General features: G+C 37.7%; 3 protein-coding genes across 3 annotated transcripts in view; 2 read left to right on the top strand and 1 right to left on the bottom strand.

Moving 5' to 3' along the window:
* The window catches only part of LOC109622675 (uncharacterized), a 517321-nt gene that overhangs the window by 445615 nt on the left and 46331 nt on the right, over positions 1-25375 (top strand). The window lies entirely within an intron of this gene.
* The window catches only part of LOC109413726 (6-phosphofructo-2-kinase/fructose-2,6-bisphosphatase 1), a 393602-nt gene that overhangs the window by 323989 nt on the left and 44238 nt on the right, over positions 1-25375 (top strand). The gene's annotated exons all lie outside the window — the stretch shown is intronic.
* On the bottom strand, positions 18932-22658 carry LOC115259899 (uncharacterized). Its single transcript, XM_062850902.1, has 3 exons — positions 21507-22658; positions 20711-21412; positions 18932-20656 (listed from the first exon to the last, which is right to left on the bottom strand). The coding sequence occupies exons 1-3, from the start codon at positions 21661-21663 to the stop codon at positions 20289-20291; spliced, it is 1227 nt and encodes a 408-aa protein (XP_062706886.1). The 5' UTR covers positions 21664-22658; the 3' UTR covers positions 18932-20288.

The following is a 25375-nucleotide window of genomic DNA, read 5'->3' as shown; positions in this document are numbered from 1 at the left end:
CCTAAGATTCAGAAAATCTGCTGCATCAATTATTCTGGAACATCATATCGTTTTTGCCACAAAACTCTGCAGACAGTTCTTCTTTCCTACTGATAGTCCATAAAACTATACACATAGCATCTAGTTTTAAGTTGAAGAATGTAATACTTATAAAAAATTGAAGAAAATGGCAAAAAAAAGCTACACAGTCGTAAAAGTAAATATGTATGAATTGCCGAACAATTATTCCACCTTATGTAACATCACATTTATCAAACTCCACGCATGTAACCAATCGGCAATCACCCTTATTTTGAGGCTTCCTCCAAAGCCACCGCGCCGATCGTATGCATAACTGGAAGTGATAAATTTATTTTTGGAATGGAATAGAAAATAATAGCAGATAAATATCCGCCCTCTTGGAGGGTAGAGATAATTACCACCGTTTGATGCAACAAAGGTGTGCCACCAAACAGAGCGCAGTACCATCATCATCGAGCGTTCCTATTTCGCATATAACACCTTCGTGGAATAACAACTGATCACATTCGCTCAATAGCGCGTCGTCGTTGTCGTCGCCGTCAGTAGGTGAGGTGATGGTTGTCTTATCAGTGGGCACTGAATAACAGATAACTAGGTACGTGAATGGAATTATCAGCTGCGATGTTGTTTAAACTGCAAAGCAGGCAAATATCTAAACGATGCACTCGCCAAATGCCACATGATAATACAGCTTGTCGAGGGAAGTTACTTTCCGTTTTTGTTTGAATTATCTTTTGCTAGTGGCGGCGGTCAGTGCTTACAGTTTGTACAATTTCAGATTGTTGTATATGTAGTTAGCATACAAATCGATTCACGATCACTAATTAAAAACAATACAAAATCATGGAAGAAGGAATCAAAAAAGCACAAAACGATTAAAAATTGTGTTGTGGCCGACAGGGTACCCGGGTACCCAGCTCCCATTTAAAAAGCACGGTGTAAAAAAAAAGCAAAAAATTTGCCGGAAACATAACGGTTAACTGTGTAAAATGTTTTGCGGGCAACATTGACTTCTATAGAAAACATTGAAATCACGAAAAATTGTAATTTCTTCTTCTTTGTCAGCTTCTTCTTATTATTATTCTACTTCGTCTTCTTCTTCTTCCTATTTTTATTTTCATCTTCTTCTTCTTATTGTTATTCTTCTGCTTTTTCTTCTTATTCTTCTCCTTCTTCGACTCCTTTTTGGCGAAACGTTCCAACTAGGACAAAGCCTGTTTCTCTGCTCAGTAGTGTTCAACGAGCCCCTTATTTTAACTGAGAGCTTCCTTTGCCAATGACCATGTAATAGGATGTTCGTGAATGAATTCCTTAGAAGAAAAGATTGCGTTCAAAGATATTTGCGTTTAGGCTGCAAATTGTTATTTTTGAGACATATCCTCCCATCCACGCACCTTGGATAAGAACAAGTAGCATAAAAACCCCACCTAAATAAGTTATCTCAAAAGGATGAGTCTTCCTTCATAGAGGTACTCATACAGTTTGTCTTCATAGAAACTAGCCCAACTCATCGGTTGCATGTTGTAGCGTACGTGCATCATGCTTCCACGCGTAAATTGTGGAGACATCACGTAGTCAACGAGGCGAGGAAGTACAGGACCATCGGCCTACGAACAAAAAGAACTCCGACAACGGGTGACCGGTTGCTAAACCTGTATCTGGTGGATTAGAATATTAGATGACTAATGATGACGACTGAAGAGAGCTCTTTGTTTTCACCCGTTGACATCCGTTGGGAGTAGCGATCACTATCAATCTTGATCTTGAAGACAATCGAGTTCGTGAATAAGAACGTAGAAGATACTAGATCGGTATGGGCGCGATATTAGACTCGGTGGTGAAGAACCTGTGAACATAGAAGTGAACTGAACAAAGTAAGCCCGGTGTGCAAAAAAAGGCGAAAAGGTCTGATGGTTTAAGAATCGCTCAAAAGTGCGCAACTAAGCTGGTACCATGCGAGCAGCAAAATCAGATCTATAGGAAGCGAAGATTACAATGCATACTAGCAGCATGACTCTACGGGCCGGTGAGCATTAGTTCTTCAAGCAAACTTTTTTTTTTTTTGAGAACGTGTTCACATTTGCATCTTAAGGAAAAATATTTGTTTTTTCACAGACGTTGGATCACTTTTCGGTCTTCGATAAAGTTGTTTGACATATAGTCACCTACAAAAATACCAAAGGGTTTAAATATTTAACGCCTACAGTGCCACCTAGCGGCAAAATTCGAAAACTTAAACTTTCTGCATACATTTGGCCAAGATTTCCCATACAAACTTCAAGCTTGTTGAGCGCCCCCTTAGGCTCTATAGATTTTGCTAAAATTTTGAACGTAGCTTCTGGGAGTCCAAAACAACTGAGGAGGTAAGACTTGGCATTTTTGAAAATTTTGTTTTTCATATAAGTGTGGACCACCTTAGTACACAAGTTTATGTTGCCCTTTACATGCTTGCAATTTGCTGGTAATGACTTAACGTAGGTACTGGGAGAAAATTAGAAGACACTGAATGCGCCAAGGTTGTTCGAAGCCTTTTTGAATTGATTCTGTCACATTCGCCCGAAAACCATTCGCCCGAATGACAAACGCCCGAATGCCATTCGCCTGAAAAAACCATTCGCCCGAAAGAACATTCGCCCGCGAGTCATCCGCCAGAACGAGTCCATGCAATTTCTTAGAGCAAGTTTTTTTTTTTGTGGTTTGTCTTGGTTTAAGGACAGACGCATGGTGTTTTAGTATCCGACCAATCACAAGAACTAGCGCCAATAATAATCATATTAGCTTAGTTTGAAAGAACGGCCTATGTTTTAAAGAATAGGATTAATTGTTTTTAGGATATTGTGAATAGGACATTAATTGTTTTAGCATTGTTGATCGTAAGGATAAAGACAAAACTTCACCACCGAGTAATCAACACTTTTAAGTTAATAGTGTTCACGACTGCCACTAAATTGCCGAAAATGTCTGTAACAGTATAAGTCTTAAATCAGATTGTGATCAAAGAAAAAACCCTCTGACGAAAATGGTTGCAGTTGTTTTTAGTTGATAACGCCAAAATTGATTTCAGAAGTGTTTTCAAGATTATTATGGTTTTCGGGCGAATGGCTTTCGGGCGTTTGTTACATTCGGGCGTTTGTCATTCGGGCATGTGGAATTCGGGTGAATAGTATACGGGCGAATGTGACAGAACCTTTTGAATTAGTGTCTTTCACTTCAAACATTATGAAAATTAGCCAATTTTTCGAACAGTTATGATAAAATGTTAGTTTTATCAAAAATCGTAATTTGCGATGGCCCTTCCAACGCATGGATTGGAATTGTTATGAATTCGAATTTGGTATTTTATTTTGGAGCGTACCTGCATATATTTTGAAAATACAACATAACACATACAGTGTTTTTTAATATATTTGTAAATCATATTCTACACATATTTGGACAATAGTTCGAAATGTAGGGCAAGAGTTCGAGTCATGTGGCAACTTCAGGTAAAAATCTGGTATTCTGCTGTATGCTCATATTATCTTCCAAAATAGTGGAAATAGTGAGATAATTCGATCAAAGCTGTAAAAATTCCACAGCCTATGCCGAGTAGGTGGAAAAATCTGATGAATGGCATATTTAGTTATTATTGATTGAATTACTGAAGAGTAAAAACCAGTCACCAAATGATTCTCACACTCACGCGAGTAACGATCTATCACACAGCGATATTATCCGGATAAAGCAGCCTGTGATATTTTCCTTGCACCTATGAACGATTGAAAAGGCTCTCACTCCGGTTCCTTTGCGTGGTACAAGTATGCTCTATCCATTTAGCATTCACTCACAAATCGTTTGCTCTCGCAGGAGAAAATGTTTGCTCGGTCTGCACCAATCCACGTTTTCACCCGGTTGACGTCTGAGCGGCGTCGTGTTATCTAGATGGACATGAAATAAGTACACTTTATGTAAACACGGTACCTCTAAAAGTCAAATAATTGATCTCGTGCATCGGTGGAGATGTTCTGTGACTCGCAGCCCGAGTGAAAACATTGGATGTTTTGTTGTTTATCCGTAAGTTGTGCATGGAGAGAAAGAAAATTATCACGAGCGCTGGAGTGAGAGACTTTATTTTTCATCACATGCAGTGAGAAATCATGATCGTTGAGGTGGATAAATCCGGGGAATATGATCACGAGAGTGAAAAATTGGATGCCTGGCAAAAACTGACATTGGTTTGATTGATATAAGAGGTAAAAGATCAGAAATAATAGCAAAACCTAATAGGGTGAACTACTCAATAATAGCTCGTTAAGATATCAAAAGATCAAAACAAAAGCAGACAAGATTTGTCATTTTTTTTCTAGAAAAAAAAAATTAAAAAAAAATGTCAGCATGCAGCATCGGGCCTACGACCTTAGGATTCACAGGCGGCGATACTTACGACTCAGTTGTGGCTCACTGTTGTAAATAACATAGGAATAAGAACATGCGGTTCTTCTTTCCAAAGCTCAGAAAAGAGCACATCCCAGTTAACATTTTGTGCTGTATAATTTTCTTTATGCATCACCATATAAGAGCCAATTCACTCGTATAAGATGCACTAATCTGCTCTATACGTACCAAAGTGGAGGCCATATATATACTTCTACCGACTGTTCGCGATTACTTTTGATCAGTATTAAGATGTATCAAATCATCGAAAAATACGATGAAGAACAAGTTTATATCATATCTAATGCGATGCCCCTAATTATCGACAAAAAATAAAATACCGACATCTGGTCTCAAACTCACAACCTTAAGATCCAGCGTCAGATACTGTACCACTGTACCAACTAACCTGTCTTGAATTACCAATGAGTTTTAACCAAAATAAAACCAAGCCTCCACGTACCAGTGACATGCTATGTGATATTTCCATGAATGCGAGTTAAAACTGAATAGCAATTTCCCTAAGTCAAAACGATTCCGTTCAACATTTTTATGATCTGATAGACGAGTGCACCGATGAACATTGAGTTCACTGAGCCTGAAAATTTTTGACAGCACAGCGGGGTCGACTCTCAACAACTTCTACTCAGAGATGCATCACCAAAATGCGCTGATAATATTTTTCTTTGATTTCTTACAAGAATTTATATTTAAAGTGATGCATATGCATATAGTTAATGCACTAGCCCATATTTTTGCAACTTCATCTCGAAAACTAGATGCAATAAATTAAACAAATTTCCAGCTGGGTAGAAGTTGTTGAGAGTCGACCCCGCTGTGGTGTCAAAATTCGCGGCCCGAGTGAACTTTTAGCGGGCGGTGCACTCGTCTATAGTAGCATATTATGATCTGTCAGTTGTAACGAACTCGAATCACGGTATTTACGACTACAAGTGTTGTTTACAATTTGGCAGTGCGTGTACGTCGCCGTCGTCGTCGCGGAAAAAAATCGCTGATTTATGGTCTCGCGAATTTACCAGTTGCGGCAGGGTAAAACCCTGAGGGACAAAGATTAGTGCTTCGTTTGGTATAACCATCGACTACGGAAGACCCACAGGACATGTGCGGATTACGAGTGAAAGCAAAGGCTGCTGCTAGCCAAGAAGAGTTTTATTCTGATCGGGAGAAAACATCAACGCCCAGTCAGTGGGCGTTGCCCACCCGCTTCTGTTACCAGCTGATTTGCAGCATAAAAGTTCGGAGCTAGAGTTGAAATTCCGAAACAAGACGGTTAGTACGGATGCGGAGCCGTGGCCAAACGGCTTGTCGTGCTTGAGTGTATCGTGGATTGTTTACGTATTTCTCCGGGTCGACGGTGGGAAACTGGTCAGTTTAGCGAGTGAACGGGTCGATCGGGGCTACGAATCACATGAATTTAGAGGACCCTTGGTGTTTTTTCGGATTTCAGCGGGTACAACCAATTACTTGTAAGTACTGCCATGGATTTTTAATCATCAATGCAATAATTCGGTGCGGTGGCTGGCAACACACTTCGGAATTTGGGTGTCGGTGAAAAATTTTCACTAAGTCGCTGCGACATCGTTCGACAGTTTTTGATCTTACATATGATCTGTCAGCTCAAACCACTTCCAGCGATTTTGAATCATGTTATTTGCGGCATGTTGTGATTCCAATTCGAAATGTTTTAAATGAATCGCAATGGTGATTTATATACAAATTGAATCAAAGTTTTTGCAGCAAGATTTAGCTCATTTTGCGATTCTGATTTTTGATGCAAGTAAATCCGATATCACATGCACATCCTTATGCGATACGTGGTTAACTGGGATGGCATTTCACTAACATTAAGCCATCTCTATGGGTGTATGTGTTCCATTTCGTGCTTAAGAGCCAAACTTGTTCTTATGTTGAAAGTTTCAGCTATTTCGACAAGAACAAAAACTGATATCATATCACTTTGAGCTATTCGTGTGATATTCATTAAATTTTTGAATAACACATCAAAAACACATCGAGCTATGACAACAAAAACTGTTCGATTTGAGATATGATTTAGATTAGATATTCTCGTCTACCCGGGATTCCCCATCCAAAATCAAATGTTAATTGGTTTCAGGAATTCCTATTGCTATTACTAAAGTGTCAAAATATTGGGGTACGGTTAGTGAAATTCTACAAATACTAGATTCGAACTTCTGCCCAGTGAGGGGGCAAGAGTTCAAATAAGCGCACACATACAAAAATTGTTGTAACCCAAAATTGAAAAGGCACTTGATGTTAGCTCATGGATGGTGGAATCATCACACAGTATTCATTTATTTGTATGTGCTTCGATAAAAAAAAAACATCTAGGGTCGAACTTATGCCCCACCTTAGAGAGCCAGACAGTTTATTCAAGCCTGTAAAGGGCAACAAAGACATGTGACTTTCAGAAAAAAATATACTGAGAGTATTAATAATCGAGAATCTATGTAAGATGTCATATAATTTCAATTTTCCAAAAACCTTTGTTTATTATCGTTTTCCTAGCTTTTTTTCTTTTTTCTCGAATTTTTATTTTTTATCGATTTTTTAAGACATTAAAGGGGTCTTTTGAATATCCTCAAACCGTTTCTTGTTATACTTTTTTGATAATTTCGTTACAAATATGAATTTCACTTTTTGTCCCATCACTCTTTGGCTGGTCGAAGGGGGGGAATAAAAATAATAAAGCATTTAATTTGAAAGATTTTCAAAACGCATCGGATTTGTTAAAGAATTTTTGGCAAGACCTGGTATTTTGATAAATATTTTTTTATCTGCCCCCTCAAAATGCAAAATCCAGCCAAAAAATTTTGAAGAGGGGGGGGGGGGGGGTAGACAAAAAGTTAAAATTAAATTTGTATCAGCCTAAAGAACAATAGATTTTTTCATGTGCCGTTTTCAAAAGTAAGATGGCTTGCATTCAGAAACTTACCCAAACTTCTCTCAGGAACTCTTCCGTTTTCATCTAGGAACTACACCGTGAAGTCCTCTGGAGTTTACTCTAAGAAATGCTACTTCAATTCTTCCATGAATTGGCCTTGAGATTTTTTTCATTAGCTCTATTCGGTATCCCTCCAAGAATTCCTCCAATGATTCCTCCAAGAATTCCACCTGAAATTCCTCCAGAATTTTCTGTAAGAGTTGCGTCGATTCCTATAGGAATAATTCCATGAAATTGTTAAGATATTTCTACTGGAATTTTCACAGGAATTGATCAGATATTCTTCAGGGGCTCCTCATAGAAGTCCTCCATAGTTTCTTTTAGTAATCACAGGTATTCTTCAGAGATTTCTCTACTAGTTCTTTCTGTAATATTTCTAAGATTAGTCTAAATTTTCTTTATAGAGTCCTTAAGGATTTACTCCAAAGATGCAATCGTGGATTTCTACTCAGAAGTTTTTCGAATGCTTCTTCAAGGAACTCTTCCAATCTTACTTCTAGTAGTAGCTCATGGGCTAAGAATTTATGAATAGAAATACCTTCATGCACGAGTTTCTGTTGAACTTTTAACAATAATTATTTCAGACATTTTTCATGAATAATTCCAGAGATTTCTGTAATTCAACTGTAATTCTTTAAGGAACCTTCAGAGATTTCTTAATAGATTCATACAGTGATTTTTTTATTAATATAATAAATTTAAATGCAGTTCATACTTGGATTACAAATAGTTCATACATTAAATCCTAACTATCCTACACTCTTGTTAACAAATATTTAGATTGCGTCCACCTATGTTCCCTCACTCCAGAGATGAAGAATAACTTGTTCAGAAGTTGTTCCAGAGATTACTCCATAAACTCCTCCAAGTCCTCGTTAAGTGATTAACTATAGATTCATTTGTAAATATTTCCAGAGATTCTAGTAGTCGCTCAAGCAATCTACAAAAGAATTCATGAATAAATATCTGGAGCAATTAAACTTTTGGTTCATTCATTGAAGAAACTACTGGAGAAATTCCCAATAGACTCGTTAGAGGAATTATTATTATTGCTTACTTTTTTTTCAGCTCCAGGCTGGTTCATCTCTTGTAGGAGAAACTCTTACAAGACTTCGTGCACACACTTATTAATTCAGATTGACGGGATATCAGCATTTTTTCATTCTTTTGCTGAATTTGCACAACCGAGTAATCAGCAAACAACAAATTTGTCGAAGTTTTAGCAATTTCAACAGTTCATTGCTGAGAATTGACTGCCAAGCGTCACATTTGGCTGGGATTGATGTTAATATTTTTACTGATTCGGCTTTGCGCGTTTTTACCAAGCCTGCAAATCTATTTTGAATGTGCAGGAATCTCTAGAGGAGTTCTTGGTAGAATTTCTGAATGAATTTCTAGAGGAATGTTGGAACGGTTCTTGTAGAAACCATAAGGGATATCTGCAATAATTCCTGGAAAAATATCTAGAGTATCGTCTGGAACAATTCATGAACCAATACATACAGAAAAGTCTGGATTATTTTCTAGAAGGAATGTGGTATAAATTTGGAGAAATCTTTAGACGAATTGTCTGAAGGAATTCCTGATTGCATCTTAAGATAAACTCCTTGGAGTATTTCCAGGAGAATTTTCAGGATATTTTGTATTACAGAGGAGTTGCTGGAAAAAATTATAGGGAATCTCGAAAGAAAATTCCATAGGCATCTCTGGAAGATCTGAAAGAATTCTTGGAAGTACATCTGGAGTAGCAAGTAGAAGGAATTATGAAATAATTCGTATAGAAGACTCTGGAAGAGCAGAGAGGATTTTTTTGTGGAAGTTTTAAAAGAATCTCTGGATGAGTTTTTTTTTTGAAGATTTTTTTGCAGAAATTTCCAAAAGTATCTATGGAGAAATTCCTGGTGGAATATTTGCAGTAGCTTCAAGAAAACTTCTTGAAAAAATACTGAAAGCATCATTCAAATAATCCCAAAAAGAATCAAATTCTTGGAATGTGGAGGAATTCATTTGAGCATTTTTTTTTTCGAGAAATCGCAGGAGTATTCTCGGATGAAACTCTGAAAGTTTTCTTGGAACATTCTGTAAAGGCAATACTGCAGAAATCTCAGAAAGAATTCTTAAATGAGCCACTTAACAAATTCCAGAATTAATATTTGTATTAGCCCTGGAAAAATCTCTGGAAAAATTCTTGAATGTACATATCTTTAAAAGAATTCCAGGAATCTCTTCTTCAACTTCTTCAAAAAAAACCCTATTATGTCTCCAAACATCACCATCAATTGCCAGTTTCTTCACATAACAGATAGCTTGCCCTAAAAAACCGCAGTTGATGGGCTTGGTGGTCTAGTGACTACCGATTCTGATTCGTATGCAGAAGGTCATAGGTTCAATCCCTGGCCCGTCCCTTCCGTCCTACTTTGTATCTTTCTATCCATTTTCTCTCGCTCTCTTCTCTACATATACAAGTCATGTATATTCATATGTTCATAGTCATCGCTAGAACCAGAAACGAATTGCAAAAATTCGTTTCCCTTCCTTCCAACATGCACAGCACAGTGTATATAGCGCCTACAAGTTATGCAACCAAAGCGAACTGTGTCGCTTGTCCTTTATAGTAATCATCACACAAACTTACACCTTACGAACACTATAAAATATCCCCTATCCATGGATCGCATCACCGAACCAACGGTGACTCCCAGATCTCCCATCCTTTCCGTCTAACAACTACCCCAGTCCGTGCTGGTTGTGGGGATGCAGAGGTGCTCTCGGTCTTTAATAGCAACAACCAGCGCACTCTAACATTCCTTTCCCTTCCCAACTGACTATAAAGACGTGGCTGGCGCCGTTATTGATCAAAAATGTATGAGCTGCTTAAAAGGCGATACGCCGTCACAGTCTTTCGCTTTTGTATTAGTGAAAGAATGATCATCAACTGTACGAGAGTATATGTGAATGGTATTTGTTTATACAGATTTGTTTATGCAAAACAAACAAAACTGTCGTTTATGATTTGTGCGGTGGATTAATTCATCTTGCAGTGTGTTCTTGCAATAGAGGTAATAAACTATAGAGGAAGAATGTCGCTGGCGTCGCTGCCGAAACATCTCTTGCTGGCGGAGATAGGCCGGGCTATAAGTGTCAAAGCGAAAAAGTATGCAGTTTGACAGATAGATACCCGACATGTTTGCGAGCGAGAACAAAGGGAACAGCAGCGACATTCCTCCTCTATAGTTTATTAACTCTATTGTTCTTGCTTTTCCACTATGAGTATTATCAATTTCAAACGTTTTTTTATTTTCCTCCAACAATAAAACCGGGAAGCATCCAATTGAACTTATTTGGGGTCGCGCACAAATTACGTCACGCGTTTAAGGGGGAAGGGGGGGGGGGGGTTGGCAGAATGGGACGAACCATACAAACAATGGTGAGGTCTTTTACAAAACGTGTGACATAGAAGGAGGGGGGGGGGTTTAAAAAGGTCGATTTTTGTGTGACATAATTTGTGTATCGCCCCTTTTCGTCTAATTAACTCGCGCAGTAGTATATTTTCGTTATTTCTTGCACGTATGTAAATAGATTTTTTTACAATTGCATGTCATAATATCAAGTGTTGTCTTGCCTACTGCGTTTTTTACACTCCAAGTCCAATTCCCCGTCCACAAAATGCAAGAAAATGAATTGATTCACATTGATTTCTCCGTGCTTTTTGTTTCAAATCTTTATTGGCTGAAAACAAACAGAACAAAACAAAGGCGACGCTAATCAGACAATCCGTGCGCAAGTTACGCGCGATCCCACATATGCCACAGCATTTATAAATCTTCCTTAATTGGCTTTTTCTATATCAGATCAACAAGCCCAATTAACATTTTTGCTGGATAAGAGCTTAAAAAAGCTTTCTTCTGAATGAATTTGTTGCATAAGCTCTTATGCAGCCTCTTTTGTTAGCAGGGAGAAGCTCTACGAAAGCTGAAATCAAGACGACGATAAAGTTTTTTTCTTTGAGTGTTAAATAAATAAGAAGTTTCAGTGAGTATTTTTGTTTTAAAAATTGTATATTTGAGAATTCACGACAGGAAAAAAACTATAAGCGATCATTTTTTCCTTACTGTTTCACAACGATTTGCTTTTCAACAAGCTTCTTCAAAAAATAATCGTCAAAAAACACATTTATCTTCTGTTCAATGTTCGATACAAAGTATTTCACATCTTTGTCGACAATTTTGAATAAATAGTTCGAAGCGTTGGAACCCAGCATGAAGAAAACCAGACACTGATTACTGCAGCAAATGTGAAGAGATGCTTGGATTTCCATGGTAGTCTTACGATCCAAACTGATACTTCCATCTTTGAGTTTACATCCCAGGACTCCTTTCGGTGATGATGCAAGTTCTCTTAGGTTGCCAGCCGATTCCTTTTTCTTTATTAGTAGAATCATGGAACCATCACTTGAGACTGCTGCAAGCGGACGTTAAAAAATTGTTTAAAATAAAATTACTCTAAACTTGTGCCTGTATAGTTACCATCTGGAACACAACACAAAAATTGATGACACGGATCGATAAATATGCGATTTTCATCGAAGGTCAATGCCTGCTGGTCTTGCAAAAGTCGCAAAACTAATCCGACTACCGCACGATTAGTTTTGAGCAAGTTCCACGTGTTCGTATTTTGTAGCAGCGTATCGCATTTTTTCCATTTTGTCGCCTCTCTCGCATTTACGACTTCTGGGATGAACTTCCACAAAATACGGCCTCTGGCCAATTCTTCCATCTCCGTGATCGTTTTACATGTCGTCAGCTGGTGTTCGGTGGACGTACGCATCTGTTATCGATTAATACTTTAAAAGTTAATTACCAGTAAAATAATTTATAAAAGCAATTTCATAATTCAATCGTATTCTGAAAAAATCGAAACAAGACTAGAAACCCCTAAATGAGATTAATTGTACTTTTCCAGACTATCGTTGACATTTTTGGTGTTGGAAGAATGAAATTCAAAGTGACAAATAGTTTTTATAAGAAAAAGAATAAGAAAATAAGAAATTAATCATGTTAGTAGTTTTGTAGAACACGTTTGAATATTAATTTTCGTGGTTAGCAGTTTGGGTTCTTTGGTAGAAATTTATTGTGCTAGTTAGTATAAGTCTGAAATGTTCAACCTTTTATTCTACCAAATACACACCAAATTAGTATGAAGTGACATAATGTCATACCTGATATTTTAATCGCAATTCATCAACATCAATTTTTGAGCTTTCACACATTGCGTTTTCTGCTGCCTCCACAGCCTCTTCTCCGTAATCAACTTCTTTCTCCTGTGTAACGTTTTTCGAACGGCGTTTGAACTTAGACTTTTTCTGCGCTTTTCGTGTTCTATCCAAACCCTTAGTTTTCTCCGCAAACATTTTTTTCGTCCAGAACCCTGGAGGCTGCCCGGTGAACTTCTCCATATACCCGTCGTGCCACGCGTAGCCTTCGTTGCACATCAATGCAGTTATTTGGACGCGACGCTGATAGGACCCGCGGCTCATCGTATCCACTCTTTTCCCAACATTATACTTGCATATGCGACAAAACAAGTTTTCGGCCCTATATTGAATATTTAAAGTTTATTGAACTTATTTAATTTATATTTTCATCACAAAAAGATATAACACTTTTTCCATTTTATAACAAAAATATTCAATATGGAAATTGAATAAGTTCCAAGTGTTAGATGTGTTTGTTAATTTGTTGAACATTTCACACTGAATTCGACTGAGGTATGCAAATAATATCATGTCAATATTATAGTGAGTGCTGCACCGTTTTTGTACTGTTAAAAAATGAGCGATATAGAGCAGGCTTCATCCCAGTTGGGACGTTACATCAAGAAGAATATTGTACAATTACAAAAACATTTTTCGGGCGATCACTCGACACTGAAAAAGCATGAAAGTCGTACTAAATAAGCCTATCTGCCCAAAGATAACCACAGTAGTGAAATTACAAGAAATTTGCTCGTCCTTTCTAGTTTTTCGATAAAAGTTACTAATTTTTGTTTTGTTTTTTTTTTTTTTGCAAAAGTAAAGTAGGGTCTGGGACCATTTGGGCAGGAGCACCTATTTTGGGCACTTGCTGCTATAACTCAGTCAATTGTAAACCGATTGATTTGATTTTTGAGACACGATCAGATACGCACAGTATCTAGCCGTGTACAAAAGTTCAAGTCAATCGGTTTGAAATTGACTGAGTAATACCAGCAAGTGCCCAAAATAGGTGCTCCTGCCCAAATGGTCCCAGACCCTACGTAATAGTGAAGTGGTTTATTAAATTTTAGGAAGTGTTTCAAGTAAAAAAGCTCTGCTAAAAGCTCAAGAAAAGTTATAGTGAAATTACAAAATTGTTTGCCCAATTTGGTGTGAAATGCATAAAATGGTAAATGTGAAGCTACATACAAGTTACTGGTCTTGTTTTCGCATAAAAATTCCGCTTTTGACGCCAGTTTTTCCATGACGACAATTATTTTGTCCCATACTCCACATCTCTTCAAATCTGCGATAATACAAGGGGAGTCACTCGTCTCGCCTTTGTGAACACAAAAATAGTCTCTGCAATTAGAATGTTCGTCGAACACGTGGCATGGCACATTCCTAATGTCCTGTCGTAGGCCTTCTACGTCCTTAGATCCGTTGTCAGCGCAATACTTAATTGCACTTCTCACGTCTTTCATTATCCGTTCGAAGCGATTAGTAACTTGATCTGCGTATTGCTTAGGACATTTGATCTAAAAATATGAAATCAATAAATGCAAGGTTTTCATAAATTACCATACGATGTCATACTTCTCTCAGTTTTTTGCCTGCATTTTTTATTGTATGGTTACAACACAGTTGATGTTTAATCTCATGCCCGTATGCGCATTGGTTTTTCAATTTGGACACGGTTGTCGAGTCACCGTCTGTTATGACGGTTGTGAACTTTACACCCTTGTCGTACAACTTTTTAAAACCCTCAATTATAACATCACTTTCCATACCCCCTGATGCCCCCGAATAGTTTTTGTAGCATTTGTGGGGAGTGATTTTCTTGTTTGATTTTAATCGTGACGCGGTACGGTTGCAAGCTGAGCACCTTTTGTTCCTCGTAGCAATGTAGATGACCTTTTTGGTCCTTGTTCCAATCATGGCGGCGCATCCGGAAGCAGAGTTGAATCGGTGGCCATTACTCCGCAATACCCAAGAACCATCCAGCTCGCAACACAGATTGGGTGGTGTATTTTCGGGCAACTGCTTCTCTTCCAGTTCCTGAGTAGCAAGTTTCACCTCTTCCTGGACTGCCTTGTTAAGAGATTCTTCCAATGCGGTTTCAAGTACGGTGTCCATGGCTATTTCATCTTTGAAAAACGCTTTTCTATCCATGAAAGGGATATCCAAAAAGGAGAAAAATTCTTGCGCCATAGCATATGTAGATCCAATATTTAAAATTGCCCAAGAAGTAGAAAATCTTAGCCGTGTACCACTACTTGGCTCTTCGGATGATCCCTTAACGAAAATGCTGCAGACGTTACACACTAGCCATAGATTTGACCTCATAGAACCGCTTGTGCCATAACAATCCACTTCACGAAATAATCGTAATCGATTATTCGACGTCCGACCAATTTTTTCCATCTTGGAACCACGATTTGCGAAAAATTTTCAGCACTCTCCGCTCGGTATCTAAAACAAAACACAAAATAATCACACATGCTTGTATGATACTTCGTAAAGAAAATTTCCTTAACATCTTTGAAGAAAGAGTGGCTTCGTGTTTGTCACGTGATATACAATTAACAACAATGCTATGAACAGAAAGAAACAGATTTCATGGCTAAAGTGAAAGGACAAACATGAAGAACCCTTTAGAAATTCGTCAAGAGCTTGTTTATGAATCACCCACACTTTGCCGATCTTCTCTCCTTCCTCAAAGCGTGACGTAATTTATAGACGTTTCCTCTTCAGAAATACCTCCAAGAATTCCTTTATAAAAAAATCCAAGTATTTTTTCAGAAATTCATCGGTTACTTCAAAATTTCGTTTAGGAATTCTTCAATAAATTTATCCATGCATCTATTCCACCTGAGATTCCTACCTTATTCATACGGCAGTTCCTTCAAGAGTTCCTCCTATGCATTTATGTATTTTTTCGAAAACTTCTCCAGGATTTCTTTCAAATTCTTGAAGCGATTCCACTAAGGATTTCTAAAGCATTTTTACCAGGTATTACTCAAGGAATTTCTTCAGGAACTACCCAGATATTTTCTCCAGAAATTTCTATGAAGAATATCTCCAGCGATTTCTAGAGAAATTAGACAGAAGATTTATTAAATACTGCCTCCAAGGATTCGTTAAGAAGTTCATCCATATATTTTTTCTGTAATTTTCTCAGGAATTCCTCTAGAAATATTTTCAGAGACTCCTTCAGTGGATTTTTTATGACTAATAGTACGGGATTTCATCAGAAGTTCTTCCATGGATTTTTTTTCATTTTTTCTTCAGAGATTTCTCAAGGAATTCTTTCACATATTCCTTCACGGATTTTACAGAAGCACCTCATGAAATTACAAATACAGGGGAAATTTTTCAAGGATTCCCTGAATGATTTTTCCTTCGTGGAGATACTTATAAACATTTCAATATTTTTTTTTAAATTATTCCTGAAAAGATTTCTGAAACAAAATTATCTAAATCAATTTTTAAGTAATCATTGAATGAGTTTCTGGAGAAATTCCTGGAATAATTTTATGATAAACTTTTGGAGGAATTCTAGGGAAAATTCCTGGAGGAGTTTCTCATTAGCTTTCAACTGATTTTTACAGAACTTAGCAGAAAAATCTAGAATAAAAAGTTATTAAGTAAATTAATCCTTGATGTCATCGACCAAAAGTTTGGGGTCACAATCGTAAAACATGGAAAATTGATTTGTTAATATCTTTGTCATCTTTCATTAAATTTTAATTCTTCTTGGCTTATTTGAAACTAAATGAATGATACGTACTGCATAGACATTGAACCACACATATTTGTTGAAATTTGCATACCAAAACTTAACGTAAAGTTGCTTTATTTTTTGAAGTGTGGTGAAATGTGTTAACTTTACATAACATTTTTATATACAAAAATCGTTTAATGCAGTGGTGCTCAGGCTAAAGGATACCACGGGCCAAATTTGCAATTCGGGATCGACCTGCGGGCCACATAAAACATCGATGCACAAAAACAACAAAAAGAACATTTCTAAAGCATATTTATTAAAAATCTGAACTGTTCAGAACTTGTGTAAGGGTCAAACTTTATAATCTATTGCCCTATTTGCTATAATCTATTTGCTGGATTACTCTCCTGAAATTTCTTGTGGAGTTGCTTTTCTTGAAGTTTCTGAAATTTCTTGAAGTTTCTTTTAGTTTTTCTAGAATTCTCTTGGAACACCTCCAAGAACTCCTCTTAGATTTGCCTTTGGAACTGCCTTGAAGTTACTTCAGGAATTCCTCATTAATCGTTTCCAAGAATTTCTCCTAGAATAGCTTCCGGATTTTTCCGAAAATTTTCCAGGAGTTTCTTGAAGATTTAAGTAAATTCTTTCCATAAGTCTCTTCTAAAGTTGATGAAATACTTCATCATTAAATTTCTTCAAAAACTAGATTTTTAACAATTGTTTCCGGAAGTTTCTTCAACATTGTCTTCTAAAGTTGCTGCATAAGTTGCTTCAAATTTATTGTTTAAATTTTCCTCAGGCGTTCTAGGCATCTTTCGTGTCTTGATGCAGTTGGTCCTGGAATCTTGTTTGTAGTTACTCCTGAAAATTCTCTTTTTGTTGCTCGAGGAATCTATATATATAAAAATGCAGTGGCATACGTGGGACCACGCATAACTTGCGAACGGAAGGGCCGATTTTGGTCGTCTTAGTTTTGTTCTGTTAGTTTTCACCCAAGGAAGGTTTATGAGACAAAAGCATGGAAAAATTGAGAGTTTTTGAAAATCGATCTTCCATACATTTTGACCGGGGATTTGGTCTTGGCTAGAAACTTGAAACGTCAAAAAACGCAGTAGGCAAGACAAACATATTTCTAGGAGATGCTCCTATAATTTCCATGCAGTATCGCCATAACTGCTCATTGAGTTTCTTCAGGTTTATTTTCTCCAGGATGATTTGAGTTTCTCCATATATTTCGCTTAGAGTTGCTTAAAATTTTTCTCTAACAATGTTTCCTGGAGTTTCTCCAAAAATGTATCCAAAAGGACACAGAAGATGCTTTATGAATCTCGCCTGAGATTTTTTTTCTTTAAGTTCGTTCAGAAGTTTAGCTTGGACAATTCAAATTGGATTCGTAGGTTTTGTTTCAGAAATGTGTGAGTCTTATAATAGAAATTTAAACAAACAGTGAAAATTAAACAATATTGGCAACCAAGTTGAGATTTGTTGAGAATTTTGTCAAAAACTTCGTGCTTTGTGTTTTTATGTTCTTCAAAAAGGCGAAATGTGAAATATTTGCTCAGCGTTGCATTGACTGCGCTTAAAAACTGCAACTAATTTTTAAATGATTCAATATCACATTTTTGACAAATTTTCATTAGGTTCGTATCACTTATAAGTAACTATAAGCTGGCTTCGTGACTTTGCTGAAATACCGAAATATTTCGGAGTTGCGATTTTGAATCTTACCAGAAAGGATTGTTCTTTTTGTTTATTTATCATTTAATTTGTGTTCAACACTGTGAAAATTGATCAGCATTTTTTTTATTAATTTGGTTTCTTAATAAATTTAACGAGTTATTTCAAATAATCGTTCAAAAATTTCGATTCGTCTTAAAGTACTCCGCGGCTTGGAGGGCCGCATGCGGCCCGCGGGTCGCAGGATGAGCACCACTGGTTTAATGCGTTAAGTTAAAGACATCAAATGTAAATTTAGTTAATTATCTTTGAAATGAGCCAAAAAGAATTAAAATTGAACTATAGATGACGAAGATATCACCAAATTATAATTTTACTTTACTTAGTATACTTTTTCATGTTTTACGAAAGGGACCCCAAACTTTTAGCTGATACATCATATTGAGGGGTGACCCCAAACTTTTGGTCCATGTCATGAAGAGTTAATTTACTTAATAACTTTATTTCTACATTTTTTAGCTAAGTTTTGTAAAAAGCAGTTAAAATCTAATAGAAAATGGGTCATATTACCGCTCTCATCTTAAAATTTGTTCGACCCAATTTCCAGCGACACTGCCGTAAGTTTGTATTCATTTTTTAGAAAATTTGGCAACTTTGGGTTAAGTTTACATACCATTTTTTTTTAAAAAGTTTCTTTTAAATCCAGTTCAGTTTCTTTGACTTACTATCTTTTGAATGAAACCTAGGGTTTTTAAATCTGACGCAAATTGGCGAAGATATGGGCCTAAAAAAATGACATGTTTTTGACGGGGTGACCCCAAACTTTTGATCGGGAGTGTATGTTTCAATGACATGAGAAGCATCAATGTAAACGTTCAAAAGTTCATTAAATTCGGTTCACTGGTTTCCGAGATATGACAGTTCAAAAATAAGTTGTCTAAAAAATAGTGTTTTACGAGAACGAATCATATACATATATGGGGCTAGAAGAAGATTCAAACCTGAGGATCGAAACGTCGGCGATGAAATAAAAGAATCAATGCTTATTTCTGTGACTGTAAGCCGAAACCATTAGAAGTCCCACCAAAATCAGTCATCCAAGCAACAGATGCACATATATGTAGTAGGTAAACAAACAGTCAAAATTTGAGAATGTTTGATGCGCTGTATGAAAAGTTGCAGTGTTTTGAATTTTTTTTTGAAAAAATTTGTGAACAACAGATCACGTTCACAAATGATGGTCGCACTCATTTAAACTCCACATTTTGCTTAAATCATGGTAGAAATAAATCATTTTCCTTAAAATTTCGGCCTCCTTGCACCCTTTTTCGCCATTGTGTACCAATTATGGCTAACCCCATAAGGAATGCATGCAAATAGTGCGAAATGGAACCGAAGTTAAAAAATGTAACCATAACTGGTACAGGGTTCCTATCATTGGTACACGCTCTAATAAATACTAAAAGTAGTTTCAATATTTTTTTCTGTAAAGTATGGAAACTAAGCTGTCTTTTAACATATTGATGACATTCGTTGGTCTCCTCGTTATTTTTGTATAAATAGTTTTCCTTAGGTAGTGCCATAATTGGTACACGCACCCTATACAGATACTGAGAGCTTCCTCTGCTATATCCATTTAGCACGATATACATGTGACTGGCACGAAGATACTCTATGCTCAAGGAAAATAAGGAAATTTCCATCACAAAAAGTTCCCGAATCGAGCGGGAATCGAACCCGTCACATGCAGCATGGTCATGCTGAATACCCCCGCGTTTACCGCTGGCCTCAAGGGTCTGTCCATTAATCACGTTAATTTTCAACCCCTCTTGCTTTACAAGATATTAAACATGAAAACCTGAAAGTTTCTGCACAGACAAACAGACGTAACATAGGTGCATTTTTTAATTGATTTGGTAGACAATTTCACATCTAGAGGCGCACGCATCATTTTCCTTGCGATCTGCCGTTTAATACTAGCGCCTGCTGTAGGCGTTTTGCACGAAACCATACTTGTGAAAAATTATTATCAGATGGTGGTAGTGTAAACTGAGCGATGCTTTTTAGAGAAAATCGTTCTAGGTGTTACGTCTGTTTATCTGTGGTTTTTGCATAAGATTTTTCGAACTCCCCTTCGTTAAAAAACCTAATGTAATTAATGGACGATTCCTAAAGTGAGTCGCATAACCTTATAAGAGGCTCAACTGTACTTATGGAATAAATTGTCATTATCACCTTCTTGCTTTTGATGTGTTTTTGGATCCATCGGTAGCGGCATTGACGAACGATCGAGAAGGATCATACGTCCCTGTAGGAAGCACGAGTCCATCAAACTTTCCATATATTTCCAACATTTTTATCTTTGTTGGATCGTCATCTTCAACACACTGTTTCGACAGGGTGTTTTCTTGAACCTCCGATTGCTGTTTTTGTTGGAATTCTGCACATTTGATGCAGGCAGGGCAGTAGCAGTCCAAATGCCGCTCATGTAATTCAGTGGGCCTACCTGGAATGTCAATGATAGTAGTTTTTGACCTTGTCAGTCTTACACGACGATACGGCACCGGCATTTCAACAGACTCTTCATAACTTGCATCGCCTGCAATAAAAATGATATTATCTCATGGAATATTGAAGTTTTACAAAATTCTACCGAAATTATTATTCGAACACTCCTTTTTACTGTTCAAAGATTCTGTGAGAGCTGGTTTGCTTATTTCGTCAAGGGAATCAGTGCTACAACTCAATTGCGATGTATTCGAGACACCGAGCAAACTGAGTTCCGAATATGTGGTTCTTTCTTTGCCGCAGAAACGTGGTGATATTGGCGATACCTGTTTGCCTGTTTCGGTGGAGTCGCTTCTAACCGAACAATGTTCATCATCAACGTCCTCTCCTGGTACCGACGGAAGTGGTGAAACACGCATGGATTGCTTTTCCTCGTTAGATGCAGCAAGCAGTGGTGAGTGAAGCACAGATTCAATGGAAAAGTTTAGAGCTTCCATGCAACTTCCATCGTCAATTCCCCTCAATGGCTCCACTCTAGAAGTTGTGGCGTACGATTCATTTGCTTCAGCGTATGTGATCGACATCGACTGATCATTTCTTGCCTCCTCCTCCTCCTTGCCTATCAACCAATCCGTCATGAATGTGTCGTCCAATGGCAATTGTGGCAACGGCAAAATGTCCAAGTCCATGACCGGAAGCTCTACAACATTGTTTGCGTGGAATCGGTCTTCGGCGAGAATGGTATCTTCAACAAAACTCGCAGGAAACGACACTGATGCGATGTCGGAGTCGTCGGTTGGATAGTATGACGAAGGACCAGGTGTTTCGTCGCTGCTGAAATATCGATCTAAATTGAAAAAAAAAAGTTGTGATTACTCTTCAATTCTCAGACATAAAAACAGTAAAATTTGTTGGGAAAATCGAAACAGATGTAAACATACCTTCAGTTTTGTTATCCGGCTGAGAAATTTCGCCTGGAACCGTGTTTGTGGGTAGTGCACTAGATCGAATCGTGTCCTGGATGCTGCCGCTGGTTGTTCTCTTCCTCGAAATCCACCGCAACACCGCGGCTTTCCGCTTTTTAGTCAATTGCGGCATACTTGCTTCGCACAGAACCGGTGAAACGGGAAGGTTTGTTGTTGTTTATATTTTGTTTTTGTTTCCTGCTTATACGCGGGCAGGGTTGCCGAACTTCTATATTTTTTAAATTTAAATGTATTTTTTTCTATTTGCGAGTTTTTTTAAATTCATGGAATGAAAATAAATGTCAACGTATCTGTAGCACAATATTGAACTCATGCAGTTTTTATTAAAAAGTTGAATAGTATCGACGTTTTCAAAGCTTGTCGAGGATAACTTTACAAATCTATTTGGCATCTCTAAAAGTGATGATCAATGATTTTTCACCCATACCGATATGATTTCTACGTTCATCGACATTGAGTGTATGTACGCGTTGCATATCACTGATACCCTTTGAAAAGCAGGTAGAAAATAATAAACAAGAATCATCATCTCGGGTAAAATTCTTATGGTATTCTTCTCAACCAGAGAATTGCAGAAGTGTTGGTTGTTTCAATGAGTGAGGTCTATACTGCAACACAGTTTACGATGTGGATGGGAGTTGGCCAGAATGTTTTTATTTACAATTCGGTTTTTGGTGTTAAAATTTAGTGAAGTTAATGTAATAATCAATGTGAAAACAAACTAAGGACTTGTGTTACTGTATAGTGTATATTGTGAATGTTTTTTAAATTAGTGTACGGTTGCAGAATTCTTAAAATTAAGCAAAAAGGAATCATGTCTCAAATCGTGTGCTAAAAACAAGAAGAAGAAGTGCAAAGTGTGTGGGGCAGCTAGTTTTATAAAATCTACGGTTCTGAGTCTATCTTGGAACCTAATATTTAGCAAGATTAGTTCGTTACACTCTAGTCCAGTTTGTAAATGGCTCAGGTAAGTGATCAATAAGGTAAAATTATTAAAATTCTTAGTTTCAAATATAACATCGACAAAATCGTTTAGTAGTGTGTGTGCAAATCACGGCCTTGTCAATGATTTTGGACTACGCCATACTTGACTGACACACGAAGAGGCCTTAAATTGCACTTTGAGAATAAGTGGAGTGACCCAACCCTTATTAATTTGGATCTCAGTGCAATTGGTACCAGCTCAGATCAATCACGGAGGAGCAGCCATTGACATGTGTATAGTCAGATTTGATCGTTTTTTGATCGATAACAGATAGCTTGCCCTAAAAAACCGCAGTTTCTTGTCGTCCTCAGTTCCATTTGTTTTGAAATAACCTATTCTTTCTGAAAGCATAAGTTTACTGCTAGAATCCACAGCTTCTTTCTTTGAACTCCGTTACTGCTGTGTGCAGCGTAGGTGTCCCCTGTCCCATGTTATATGGGAATCGCTATATTCACTCGGGAGCGGTCGCGTCGTGTACTCAGTAGGATAAGGTGGGGTAATATGCACCCACTAAGCAAACGTGGCCCAATAGCTAAGAATAAGATGATTTTATGGATGTCTTGCGTTTTGAAAGTTAGTTTACTTAATTGACTAAGAGACGCCAACTTCTGGTCCGCGTGATATCTGTTTAACCGAATCAAATTAACAATTTAAAAAAAGTGTTACGTTTTGGGTGCTGAAAAACTGTTGGGGTGAAACGCTCCTTGAGGTGGGGCAATTCGACCTCTGGCATTTCCCGTTTTGAATTATAATGAAATACCAAGCGTCTCCATTTTACAGTTTTACTGAAGCGCACGCAATCTTTCCAAGTGTGGAAAATTATCGTTTTCCACGCTTTTCATTCAAATATTCTTATCACTCATGGGCTTGTCCGGCTCAATTTTACGTCTAGTTTGCTTGCATCTGACGGAACTTCATTTATATAATTTTTGGATCATTTCGCGGTCTTCAACACTGTCACCTACAGTAATACCAGAGGGTTTGATTATACAGCGTAACAAAAATTAACTTTTGATCCGTTTCAAGAGCAAACTTATGTGTCTCCGACAGATTTTGGGCCGCTAAATCCGAATCCGGGCTCAGATTTGCTCCAGCACGTCACAATTTTGAGCTATACCTAAATTTATAGGGCAAAATATGCGGTTTTGGGCTTTTTTGACTGTTAGCCATTAAGCATGGAAATATTTTTTTTGAGCAATCAAAAGGTTAATTGATCAATTAACATCTAAAATAACGACTCATGCAAAAAATTCGTTTTACCAAAACTAATTTAATAGTTTTAGGCGATTTGTGTTAGGTGCGATATTTCCCATACAAGTCACCCTCCAAAAGCTGCATGCAAGTTTACATACTAACAAGAAATGCTTAAATATATCAAATTTGATTTGGTAAAACGAAATATTTTGCATGAGTCGTTAATTTAGATGTTAATTGACCAATTTACTATTTTATTGCTTCAATAAAATATTTCCTTGCTTAACGGCTTGCAGTCAAAAAAGCCCAAAATCGCATATTTTGTCCTATAAATTGAAGTATACCTCAAAGCTGTGACTTGCTGGAGGAAATCTGAGCCCGGATTCGGATTCAGCGACCCAAAATCTGTCAGAGACACATACTTTTGCTCTTGAGACAAACAAATGTTGCGCTGTGTTAGCGAACGCTTACAGCGCCACCTAGCGGCAAAATTCGAAAACTTAAAATTTCTACATACATTTGGCCAACTGCTCCCATACAAACTTCAAACGTTTTGAGCGCCCCCTTTGGCTTAATAGATTTTGCTCAAATTTTGAACGTAGATTCTGGGAGTCCAAAACAACTGATTCAGCAGGTAAGACTTGGTAAGTGTGGGCCACCTTACTCTACACGAATCATGAAAAAAGCTCGCTTGTGATACACAGCGTATGCGTGATGTCACTGAGGGTGGCCGAAGACGCGACTGCTCGAGGGTTAAGATGCGACACGGCAGATCAATTTTCCTAGTTTCCCCGAAATCACCATGTTGTCCTCAAAATCATCAGTATGATCCTACAATCTTCAGCTGCTTTCCGTAATATCCAGTGTTTTTAGGTAGTTCTTAGTAATCCTTCGCGATATCCCTAAAATTCATTAGCTTCTTCTGTAAATTCTTAACCTTTTATCAATGAAGATACTCTATGTCCAAGGAAGACAAGGAAATTTCCATTACGAAAAGTTCCTGAACCGAATGGGAATCGAACCCGTCACTCCCAGCATGGCAGAATACCCGTACACATAACCGTACACATATGAGCCCTTTTCCTTAGTTTGTTATAAATTACATAATTTCATCTGTCATTCGTTAAATAGGAATTCTACAATAATAACAACGAATGAAAATATTTTTAAATTGACTTGACATTTCATGCCAAGCGTGTTATCACTAATTCATAATCCATAGTATCATATTCCAAAACTTTCGGAAAACTATGGCGTCACCAGCGGCTTGCCAACACTGCCATCCACCAAACCGCCATATACCACCCGCTCTTGTTAAATACCCTGTAAAGGCTGCCCAGCTGTTGTTGGCTTGGCACGTATTTACCTACGTACGTATGTACACGGAATGCCTGCCTCGCACACCTCGAAATATTATGAAACATGCGCATTTCCAGCGACGCCGCGCCGGCCGAGGACGCGACCGACCAACAACGCCACGCCGTGGTGATGACGACAACAACGGGGGTGGCACGGCGTTGAATGGATATCGCGAAATATCATCGCTGTCTGAGTTCACGCCTTGGACGGCGTGTCGCCAGTGCAGTGCTCACCACCGCGCCCCATTCCAACTATATCATTTCCTGCCAAAACACCCAGAATCCGG

The sequence above is a fragment of the Aedes albopictus genome, chromosome 2 (genome assembly GCF_035046485.1).
Source record: "Aedes albopictus strain Foshan chromosome 2, AalbF5, whole genome shotgun sequence".
Classification (NCBI taxonomy): domain Eukaryota; kingdom Metazoa; phylum Arthropoda; class Insecta; order Diptera; family Culicidae; genus Aedes; species Aedes albopictus.
Note: the sequence above shows the minus strand (reverse complement) of the source record. Positions and strands in the feature narration are given on the sequence as shown.

What these genes read in the sequence shown, in the direction of transcription:
- LOC115259899 (XM_062850902.1), bottom strand. Translation starts at nt 21,663, where the DNA reads ATGCCGCAATTGACTAAAAAGCGGAAAGCCGCGGTGTTGCGGTGGATT. An exon ending in GCCGGATAACAAAACTGAAG is followed by an intron (nt 21,413 to 21,506) that starts GTATGTTTACAT and finishes TTTTCAATTTAG; the next exon opens with ATCGATATTTCAGCAGCGAC. An exon ending in GTGTTCGAATAATAATTTCG is followed by an intron (nt 20,657 to 20,710) that starts GTAGAATTTTGT and finishes TTTTTATTGCAG; the next exon opens with GCGATGCAAGTTATGAAGAG.